This window comes from Panthera uncia, chromosome B1 (assembly GCF_023721935.1).
Source record: "Panthera uncia isolate 11264 chromosome B1, Puncia_PCG_1.0, whole genome shotgun sequence".
Taxonomy (NCBI): Eukaryota; Metazoa; Chordata; class Mammalia; order Carnivora; family Felidae; genus Panthera; species Panthera uncia.
In genome coordinates, this window is record NC_064811.1 from 92273153 (window position 1) to 92285267 (window position 12115).

Here is a 12115-nt window from a genome sequence, read left to right on the forward strand (position 1 = left end):
GGGATGTGGGTTGGTTTGAGTTAAGACAACAAAGAGCATCTGAGAATCTCCCACGGCATTTGAGAATCTAATTCACAGCTCCGCTCATTGCTGAATATAGCCTGTAGTACGTGTGACCAAGGAACCTAATACACAAGATGCTGCACAGTCCATTCAACAGCACTGCTTACTGTGGCACTGGAACAGAGAGCGCAGCCCAGGCTTCCCCCCTCTGCAGAGAAGAGCCAGTGGCCTCACCTGACCAGGGAATTCAGTGTACAGTCTGACCTGATTTGGGTCACTCAACGATGAGCTGTCTGGGCCCTGGATCCTATCCTACTGCCCTGCAGGCAACCCAGAGACCATCCTACAGCCTCGCTTGGGTAGGGGACCGAGCCAGCTGTTCTATCCAAATGTTCTCTGCCAGTGGCACAACCCCCCACCTAATCCTCAGAGCTCAAACCCTTACCTCACCCCAAAACAGACAATAGCATGCCCCACCTGCCCAACAACACCGCCAAGAAATCCAAACTGAGCTGACTGGTTAAGAACTGTCTCTGTGAAAGCAAATATTTAAAGACTGGAAGGGGAGCCTGATTACTCAAATGTACAGGTACAACATACAGAATCAAGGATCATGAAAAATTAGGTAAATATGATACCACCAAGGAAAGCTAATATAGCTCCAATAATTGACCCTAAAGAAATGGAAATCTATAAATTATCAAAGAATTTAGAATAATCCTCTTAAAGTTTAGTGAACTACAAGAAAACACAAATAAATGAAATTAGGAAAACAATGCATGAAAAAAAACCACAAGAAGTTTGACAAGGAATAGCAACCATCAAACAAATTAACAGAGACATAACCCCCCTTTTAAAAACTAGGATTGTAAGTGAATTATGTACCATTATTACTATGTTGCAGAATCTAACTATGACTATATATTTACCATCATTGGTGGGATTTACACTACCTGTGTTTATGATGTTAATTAGCATTCTTTTACTTTTGCTCAAAGAACTCCCTTCGGAGGGAGGTCTGGTGGTAAGGAACCCCCTCAGCTCTTGTTTGTTCAGGAAAATCTTTATCCCTTTGTTTCTGAAGGACTTCACTGGCTATAGAATTTCTGGTTGACAGTTATTTTCTTTTGGTATTTTAAATATGTCATCTCATTCTCTCCTGGCCTGAAAAGTTTCTACTGAGAAACTGGTCAATAGTCTTATGGAGTTTCCCTGGTATATAACTTCTTTTCTCTTGCTCCTTTTAAAATTGTCTTTGACTTTTGACAACTTAATTACTATGTGTCTCAGCGTAGTCCTATTTGTGTTGACCTACTTGGGATCCTTTATCCTTTGGGCCTCATAGATCTGAATGTCTATTTCTCTCCCCACATTCCCTGATTGCTTTAAATATAGTTTCTGTTCTTTTTTCTTCTTCTGGAATTCCCATAATGTGAATAGTGTTTGTTTTGTGTTTCATAATTCCCAAAGGCTTTCTTCAATCTTTTTTTTTTTTTTTTTTTTTTTAGTTTTTGCTTCTCTGGATAATTGTCAATATCCCTTTCAATGTCCTTTACGTAACAAATTCTTTCTTTTACATGGAAAAGTCTACTTTTGAAAATCTCTATTGAATTCTTCAGTTGTATTTTTTAACTCTAGATTTCTTTGTTTTTTGTTTTAGATGGTGCCTATTTCCTTGTTGAACTTCTTGTTTTGTTCATACATTGTTTTCCTAATTTAAGTGCACACTAAAAGGATCATTCACCATGATCAAGTTGGATTTATTCCTGGAATGCAAGGATAGTTCAATATATACAAATCAATGTGATACCATACAATAATAGAAAAAAATGAATCATCTCAATAGATGCAGAAAAAGCATTTGACAAAATTCAATATCCATTCACAATAAACTCTCAATAAATTAGGCAGAGAGGAACATATCTCAACATTATAAAGGCTATATATGACAGGCCCACAGCTAATATTATACTCAATGATAAAAGGCTGAAAGTTGTTCCTCTAGGATCAGTTAAAAAAAATGGACAAAAGAACTAAGTCTTTTCTCCAAAGAAGATATATGAAAGGCCAAGCAGGTATGTGAAAAAATGCTCAACATCACTAGTCATTAGGGAAATGCAAATTAAAACCACAATGAGGTATCTATCACCTTATGCCTGTTGGAATAGCCATCATCAAAAAGACAACAACTGTTAGTGTGAATATGGAGAAAAGAGAACCCTTGTGCATGTTTTAGGATTGTAAATTGGTATAGCCACTATGGAAACAGCATGGAGTTTCCTCAAAAAAAAAAAAAAAAAAAAATTAAAAATAGAACTACCATATGATCCAGCAATTATACTTCTGGAGATATATCCAGAGGAAATGAAAACTCTAACTCAAAAAGTCATCCATTCATAGCAGCTTAGACGTGGAAACAACCTAAGTGTCCATTGATGGATGAATGGATAAAGAAGTTGTGACACAGGGCCGCCTGGCTGGCTCAGTTGGTGGCACATGTGACTCTTGATCTTGGGGTCATGAATTCAAACTCCAAAAAGGGTGCAGAGTTTACTTAAAAAAGGCAGAAGCTGTGATATATATATCATATGTAAATATGAATATGAATGTACATCATATATGAATATCACATGTTATTTAGCCATAAAAAACAAGGAAATCCTACCATTTGTGAAAACATGGATGGACCTTGAAGGCATAATATTAAGTAAGTCCAAGAAAGACAAATACTGTATGATCTCACTTATATGTGGCATATTAAAAACAAAAATCCCCAAACTTCTAGAAAAAGAGATCAGACTTGTGGTTACTAGAAGTGGAGGGTAGAGGGAGGGGGAGTTGGAAGAAGGTGATCAAAAGCACAAAATTCCAGTTATATGATAAATAAGTACTAGGAATGTAATGGACAACGTGATGACCACAGCTAACACTGCTGTACAATATACAGGAAAGTTGTCAAGATAATAAACCTAAGAATTCTCATCACAAGAAAAATTTTTCCCTTTTTCTCCCTCTTTTTATTGTACCTATATGAGAAGATGAACCTACTGTGGTCATCATTTCACAATACATGTAAATGAAGCCATCATGCTGTATGCCTTAAACTTATGCAGTGACGTATGTCAATTATTTCTCAATAAAACTGGCAAAAAAAAGAGTAATATACGTAAGTAGATTACAGTTATTTTTACAGTGGAATATCAAACAGGAATGAGAATATTAAAAACTACCAATATTCAAAACAATGTGAATGAATCTCGTGAGAATATTTAATCAATCACATGTAGAAGCATAATGTGATTCCATTTCTATAAAGTCCAAAGCCTGCACATGATAACATGAATCTCAAACCTATGTTTTTAAAAGTTATGATATTGGTTACCCTGAGGGTGAGAGTGTAGTAGCAGTGAGGGGACACCGAAGGGGCTTCCCGATACTGGTTATGTTCCGTCTGTGATCTGAGTGCTGATTACAAAGATGTATTCACTTTATGAAAATTCACTCAGCTGTATACTTGTAATTTGTACACTTTTCTATACGTGTGTATTAAAAAATACTTCAAAATAAAAAAATTTATATCCATTATATATTTTATATACCAATATCTACCATGTGAATAAATGCACAGGAAAAAGACTAGAAGGAAACGAACCAAAGGTAGTCTCTCATTCATTCATTTGTTCATTCATCCAATGGCTACTTACTGAGAACCTACAATACCAGGTATGGTGCTGGGTACTGGACAAGGCCAGGTACTGAGCACTGCATTCTCCAGGAGCGAATTTTTTGTATTTTTCTTCTTCTTTTTATATTTCTAAAAACTTATTGTGAATATGTTTTTACTTATAACTGGGCATTATATATATTTAGTTTTTAAAGATTCTGATAGAACTGTAGTTCAGAAAGGGGTGTATTGATACAACTTTGTAGCCATGTTCTAATAGATGAGTTTTTGAGATATTTACTTATTTTTGAAGTAACATTGGTATTCCCCAGGAAGGCTTTTCCATACCCTTTGTAAAATTTATTCCTTTAGCAAACAGAAATAATAATTTTTAGAAAAAAGTGTATTTTTATTAGTAAGATTTTATATTACGTTCAACATCTGCCTATCTTAATATAAGTATGTATATTTTTTGAAGAACAAATTTTTATTTGGAGTTAATTTATTATATAAATATTATAAATTTTTTATCAGTAACAACACTTTGGGGTAGTAAAAGTATAAAAAATATATAGTGTAAAATGAATTTGAATTCATATAAATACAAATTATCTATGCCATGACTTTTTGTGAATGAGATTTATCTTTTTCACTCTTTTTCTTCTGTTTCTCTTCTGCTTGTTTTTCAGAATAATCTTTAAGAAGACGATTCAGCTGTGGTTCACATTGGCTGGCATGTTGTAATCCATCTTCCCTTCCTAAAAAAGAGATAAAACGTGAGACGACGATATTTCAGTCATCTCACACAGTGGCAAAGTCAGAGCTAGTCCTACCTGAACCACTCCAAGCACTAACTCAAGAGGCATTTTTAATTCAAAACACTTGAATTAAAGATATTTTTTTTTTAATTTTTTTTTTTTAATTTTTGACAGAGAGGGCATGAGCGGGCGGGGGGGGGGGGGATTGTGGCACAGAGAGAGAGGGAGACACAGAATCTGAAACAGGCTCCAGGCTCTGAGCTGTCAGCACAGAGCCTGACGCGGGTCTCGAACTCACGAACCGTGAGATCATGACCCTAGCCGAAGTCGGACGCTCAACCGACTGAGCCACCCAGGTGCCCCGAATTAAAGATATTTTTATATTTTACCTTCACAGTGTTGGATCACACGTCCCCAGAGTCGATTTTTCCGCAAACAGGCTAAATTTCCCACGATCAATAAATGCCTCCTTCCTCTGGTCAATGCAACATTCATTCTTTTTTCTGAATCAATAAATCCTACTTGTCTTGTCCTTACACAGGACAGAATAATAATCTCCTTTTCAGCTCCCTGAAAAGCATCTACTGTGGATACCTGCACGGCTTTAATATCAGGATGATCAAAGTTCACGGCATTGAGTGAATGACAAAGCTGTGGAGGAAAAGACGAGATCACACAGGGAAGAGACCGTGAAGAACTTAAGCCCTGAACCTATTCACAGCAGCCATTTTTATTTAACTAGTAGTGGATAATTTTCATTTTTTAATGATTCACATAGATTTGGTAGTTTCTAAAATGATTCATAAATAACTACATGACAATATAAATTAGGAAACAAAAGCAAAAGTGATGATTTATCTATTGTTGGGGAATTCATCCAGATATACTAATTCAGAGTTGAAAATTAATGATAGAATAGATGAAAAATATTTTTAAAAAAAAGTAAAAACTAGTTAGAAGTAATTGGTTTGCATGTACATTAATATCTGCTATCTACTTTTGATTTATTAATAAAATGAAATAATAATGAAAGAACATTTTGGAAAACAAAGATTGAATCCCATCTGGCCCAAAACACAAAGCATACACTGTATTTTCTTCCCTCTAATTTGTTTATTTGCATTTTTGCCCTAACAGCTGTAAACTGAATTTAATTAAACCTTGTTAGGTTTACATTTAATTATACAGAAAAAAAGCCAGACCACACAAAAATCAGAATTTTTAAAAATGTTACACTCCCAAAAGTTTTTTAAGTACCAAACCCAACTACTACTCAAATGTAACTATCAAATATTGTAACAAAAAGTCACAATATTTAAGTGTCATAATACGATACAAACCTTGTACATCTGGGATTTGTATAATGTTATCACCCCGATCACTGAGCCTGCTATTCCACTTACAATCAGTGATTGAATCAGCTTGAGTGTAAAAGCAGCTTCTGCCACATTATGAAAGCTGTTATCTCTTTCAATCTGGAATATGAAACAGAGCCTAAATTATATTTCCCAGAAAGGCTGTGGAAAGACCAAGAAAACCATATAAACAACAACAATAAAATTAAACCAGGAAACTAAACCATGTTGACTCTCATTAATGTCATTTACCTGCTCCAGTCCTTTAACGTTATAGAAACACAGAGTTGGGAGCCATTCCAATAAAGGGCTCCTCTCTGTTTCTGAAATGCCATTCATGAGGTTTCCTTCATAAAACAGATCATTAGAGATAGCACTGATTGCAGGGTGACAACGGTATTGGGTTCTCAACAGAACTGGCTTATGACCCTAAGAAATTTAAATGAAGAAAAAAAAATTAAAGCATTTTTTTCCTTAGGGGAAAAAAAAAGATTAGTATTTAAAAATTTAAAAATATCAACATACTGTGCTCTTAGTAAATGAATTACAACTATGATCAAATAGACTATAAATAACAATTTTTAATTACTAAAAATATCTTCATGGTAACCTATTATTTACACCACAAAATTATAAAGCATGTCAAATATTAGACTTATCTAATAAGTTTGGTGACTAACATTAGGTGGTTTCATAATGTATGTGGCACTAAATTGAAAAGGACTCTTTAAAAAATATATATTTGAAGGGCACCTGGGTGGCTCAGCCGGTTAAGTGTCTGACTTCAGCTCAGGTCATAATTTCATGGTTTGTGGGTTTGAGCTCTGCATCGTGCTCTGTGCTGACAGCTCGGAGCCTGGAGCCTGCTTTGGATTCTGTGTCTCCCTCTCTCTGTCCCTCCCCCGCTTGCGCGCGTGCTCTCTCTCTCTGTCTCTCTCTCAAAAATACATAAACATTAAAAATTTAAAAAAATGTTAGAAAGAGTTGTTGATAGCTCATTAATTTTCCTCCTTGGGCACAAGCCATCTTTTATTTTGAATCTTCAATCTTGTTAGTGCATCATAAAATCCACATTCCATCCAAGTTAGAGCTCTTGTAGAGCATGCTCTGTGTTTGCAAAATGTTCTGGAGCACTATTGGAACATTTTGAATAACTACAAGGTACTTTAATAATAATAATGCATAGTTAAAGGCAGGATTAATGATCACACAGACAAGGTATCTTTTATGGAAGAAAAACAGTAAGGAAAAAAACAGTCCTTGTATTATTTAGGGCATAAGTTTGCGGATGAGTCTAAGTCAGTGGGCATGTGAAAACCTCTGCCAAAAATACAAAATATGCTCAAAGTACAAAAATTCTCAAATGATTTTTTTTTATTCAAAGGACCATTATTTAGTACTAGAAACAATGTTAGAAAAATGATTAAATTATGGTATATTCACATAATATTTAGTGATTAAAATATTTGTGACAACAGTGATGATTACAAAGCTAGTAATAACACAGGGAAATGGTTTATTATAATGCAAAGTTTAAAAAAGCCAGGAGAATCGCTTCTCGGCCTTTTGGCTAAGATCAAGTGTAAAAAAGCCAGGAGAGTAACTACATGGTATGGTTTCAACTACATAAAAATACATACATATTTTTACAGATTTATTGCGATATAATTGACATATAACATAATTGTGTAAGTATAACACAATTGTATAAGCTGAAGGTGAACCATGAATTGATTTGATATTCATATATTGCAAATTGACTACCACCATAGCATTAGGTAACACCTCTATCACATCACATAATTAGGTAATTACATTTCTTTTTTAATAGTGAGAACATGCAACATCTACTCTCTTAGCAATTTTCAAGTATATGATATTATTAACTATAATCACCATGCTGTTAATTAGATCCCCAGAACTTACTCATCTTATAACTGGAAATTTATGCCCTTTGACCAACATCTCCCTCTTCCTACTTTTCTACCTCCTAGCTCATGGTAACCACCATTCTACTCTTTGTTTCTATGAGGTCAGCTTTTTTTTAGATTCTACAGGTAAGTGGTAACATACAGTATTTGTCTCTTTCTGATTTATTTCACTTAGCACAATGCTCTCAAGGTATATCCATGTTGTTGTAAGTGGCAAGACTTCCCTCTTTTTTTATGGCTGAATGATATTCCATTGTGTGCACATATATCAAATATATGTATTCTTACAGTGTATATATTTGATATATGCAGACACCCCTAGGATAAAAGCTGGAAGGAATGATACCAAAATATTACAAAGGATTTTCTCTTGGGGGCAGTGAGGTTATTATAGATTTTTTTTAACCTTTTAGTTTTCTGTAGTTTCCACATTTTCTATAATGAATAATAGATATTATTTTTGTTTCTTTTAATTAATTCTAAACTAGTTCAAATATACAGAAAAGCAAAAAAATATAATACTCATGTATGTACCACACAAATCTGACATTAGTATTGAGTCATCTTGCTTCAGATTTCCTTTTTGTTAAAACATGAAATGTGGCATAGATAGCTATGCCCCCCCCCCCCCCCCCCCCCGCTCATCTATTTCCTCTACCACCTTCTCTAGAAACAGCTCCAATACTAACTGTCTTTTATGGCATTCCCATGCAAGCTTTATATGTTTCCTACATGGGCATGTATGTATGAATAATACACATTATTTGCTGTGTTTTTGAAATTCACATAAATTGTATTTTATACTATGTATCTCTTTGTACCTTGCTTCTTTCAACATCTACTATGTTTATGAGAATGATCTATATGGATCAAGTTCATTCACCTTGAATGTTTTATATATTCCATTTCGTAAATTCAATTCCATTATATTCTACAAATAAATCCACTTTTCAGTCTATCTTTATTTGCCCTTTTAAAATTCCCTCAATAATCTACTTCCTGTTTTAAAAATCATCGACAACAGATAAGTGAAAGAACAAAGAGCATAACGGCATGCATTGTATGGTAGCATTTGTAAAAGAGGGGGGAAATATTTTATGTATTTGCTTATGATGGCATAAATTATCACTAGAAGAATACAAGAAAAAGATGACAGTGATTTGGGGGAGAGAAACTGAGTGGTTGGGGGACAGGAGTAAAAGTCTTCACTCTACTTTGTGGTTCCTTTAGAATTTGCATTTTGAATCATGTGACTAGGTTACCCATTTAAAAATGTTTTCAGAATCTAAATAATTTTTTAAATTAAGATTTTTAAAAAGCCAATGGAAAGGTATGATTCAAAAGAATCTGAACACAGACTTATCATGGAAGGGGTAGAAAGTTGTGCAATTCAATTCAGTTACAATTAATAACTCAAGATAATTGAAAGCTTGAGTCTTCACAAAATTGAGTACAACTAAACTCAAAACAACACAACTTGAAACTCAGTGTAAGGGGAAACTTCTGAAAAAGGTGGAATAACACTGCCTTGCAGAATCCATTCTCCAATATCTAAAGAAACATCTACAACAAAATATTAAAAACAATAGCAAAGGAAAAATTCAGTAGCCACGCACCAAAGAAAGGTTTAGAGACAACTCAATGCCATAAAATTTATAAAGTGCTTATCAAGAAACAGCATTCTAAAGCAGAAGGGAGAGGGGCGCCTGGGTGGCTCAGTCGGTTAAGTGGCCGACTTCGGCTCAGGTCATGATTTCGCGGTCCGTGAGTTCCAGCCCTGCGTCAGGCTCTGTGCTGACAGCTCAGAGCCTGGAGCCTGTTTCACATTCTGTGTCTCCCTCTCTCTGCCCCTTCCCTGTTCATGCTCTGTCTCTCTCTGTCTCAGAAATAAAAATAAACGTTAAAAAAAATTAAAAAAAAAAAATAAAGCAGAAGGGAGAAATGCAGTATAGATCTTTCTTGACTTATGATGGCATTACATCCTGATGAACTCATCATAAGTTGCAAATGGAAGTGAAAATGCATTTAATACACTTACCCTATGGAACATCATAGCTTAGCCTATTCTACCTTAAACATGCTCAGAATACTTACATTAGCTAGCAATTGGGTTAAATCATCTAACACAAAGCCTAATTTATAATGAAATATTGAATATTTCATGTAATTTATTTAACACGATACTGAGAGTGAAAAACAGAATGGCTGTAAGTGTATAGGTTGTTTACACTCATGACCATGTGGCTGACTGGGAGCTGTGGCTCGCTGCACTGCCCAGCATCATGAGAGAGGATCTTACATCATATTGTTAGCCTGGGAAAAGATCAAAATTCAAGATTCAAAGGATAGTTTCTATTAAATGTGTATCACTTTCACACCATCATACAGTTGAAATTGTTAAGCCCAAATATTGTAAGTCAAGGACCATCTGTATGGTGAGATTCCTAACTTCTCTAGAAGTCATAACATAGAAATTGCTCCTAAGAATAGTAATGAAAGAGGGAAAGTGATCTGAGCAGTTAGTTTTTAGTGAAGTGAAGGCTCTGAGGGTGAAACATCAAACTGGGGGGACACCTGAAGTCCAAGAATATTCCTTGTCTGGGAAAGGGACAATACCTCCAACTATGTGGAATGAATCCTGATACTGGATATTTAATAAAACCTTAGAATTGAGAGAGCCCATGTAAGCAAAAAAAGGCAGTACACGTTCTTAACTTTTTTTTTTTTTTTTTTTTACTTATTTTTGAGAGAGAGAAAGAGAGAGAGAGAGGGAATGAACAAACGGGGGAGGGGCAGAGAGAGAGACACACAGAATCCGAAGCAGCTCCAGGCTCCAAGCTGTCAGCATAGAGCCCCACGCAGGGTTCGAACCCATGAACCGTGAGATCACGACCTGAGCCAAAGTCGGACACTCAACCGAATGAGCCACCCAGGTGCCCCAAGATAGTACACATTCTTAATTCAGTTCTATTCCAGTCCCACACCTACCCCACTCCCCACACCCTATTTTCAGGGTACTAAGAAAATACAGAATCTGAGAGCTACCCAAGCAAGAACATCAGGAGATCAAGCAGGAATGGCAACTGTGCTAACACACTACAGCTTCCCCTCAAACTAACAAGATAAAGACAATGCAAACACTATGTATAGAATGCAGCCCAGACAAAATATAACCAAGAAACAGAAGAAAGTTTTCCTCAAGTCTCAACCTTTAGAATATAATCAGAATGTAACTGAGTGAAATAAAATCTCAACAGTGAGATGATGAAAAGACAATGAGATTTAAAAAGATAATGAGATTAAAGGGAAATTTCAATCCTAAGAAAACAAACTAATTTTCAAAATAGTATCATTAGAGAACTAAAGGAAGCAAAGAACAAATGGAATTTCTTCATAAAACTCACTACAACCTAACTCAAAACTCAATGCAACTTCAAACTCAATGTAAGGGGAACAGACATTAGAAAGCCTTCACAGATAATGAAGACAAAAAATTAAAGTAACATTAATGGAAACAGATAAAGATACCCAATATAAAAATAATTGAGGGGCCTTTGTATTTTAGACCAAATGTGTCTCTGACCCCAGTTCCTATGTTGCAGCCCTAAACCCCACGGAGATGATATTTGGAGGCGAGGCCTTTGGAAGGTAATTAGGTTCAGATAAGGTCATGAGGATGGGGTCCTTATGATAAGATTAGTTTCCTTATTAGAAGAGGAAGAGGCTAGAGTTTTTTTCTCATTCTACCATGTGAGGACATGGCCAAGAAGAGCATTCTTACCAGGAACCAAATCTGAAGGTACCTTGATCTTGGCCTTCCCAGCCTCCAGAACTGTGAGAAATAAATGTCTGTTGGTTAAGCCACCCAGTCTATGGTATTTTCTTACAGCATCCTGCACAGACTAAGCTACTGGTAGAGAATTCATCAGGTAGAGCAGAAGCCTTTCCTGAAACAAAGAAACAAGAGTCTCCAGTTTGAGAGAACTTTTATTACAGAACGATTACTTACAGAAAGCTCCACACTGAGATATACTATGGCAAATTTATAAACTTTAAGGTTGTAAAAAGAGTTATTGTATCTAGGTAGAAAAAATAAATCATTACAAGGGGAAAATAATCAGGCTGGCCCTAAAATTCACAGTAATACTTGATGCAACTATTCAATAAGCCAAGATGCCTTTTACATTTAAAAGCAATGGACATTTTGAAAAACGGACTCAGGAAAGTATGTATCTATAAGTCATTCTTGAAAAAAAAAAATTGATGATGAAGTCCAAGGCACCCATATGAATATCACTGAAACTTCTAAATATAGAACTAATTCTAGGGTCACCTGGGTGGCTCAGGTCATGATCTCATAGTTTGTGAGATCGAGTCTTGGGTCGGGGCTCTGTGCTGACAGTG

General features: G+C 35.4%; 1 protein-coding gene across 6 annotated transcripts in view; it reads right to left on the reverse strand.

Annotated features, from left to right (window-relative positions):
- Positions 1–3897: 3897 nt before the first annotated feature.
- ZGRF1 (zinc finger GRF-type containing 1) overlaps positions 3898–12115 on the reverse strand; it is a 91168-nt gene continuing 82950 nt past the window's right edge. For 3 of the 6 annotated variants that reach the window (XM_049631054.1, XM_049631055.1, XM_049631053.1), the window contains 4 exons: positions 6033–6209; positions 5766–5900; positions 4815–5076; positions 3899–4425 (listed from right to left, as the gene is read on the reverse strand). In XM_049631054.1, coding sequence (XP_049487011.1) covers positions 4280–4425; positions 4815–5076; positions 5766–5900; positions 6033–6209 — 720 coding nt within the window. In that variant the 3' untranslated portion in view covers positions 3899–4279. Of the gene's footprint in view, positions 4426–4814; positions 5077–5765; positions 5901–6032; positions 6210–11411; positions 11659–12115 lie in introns of those variants that run through there. The other 3 variants (XM_049631056.1, XM_049631057.1, XM_049631058.1) reach the window with 3 other exon arrangements.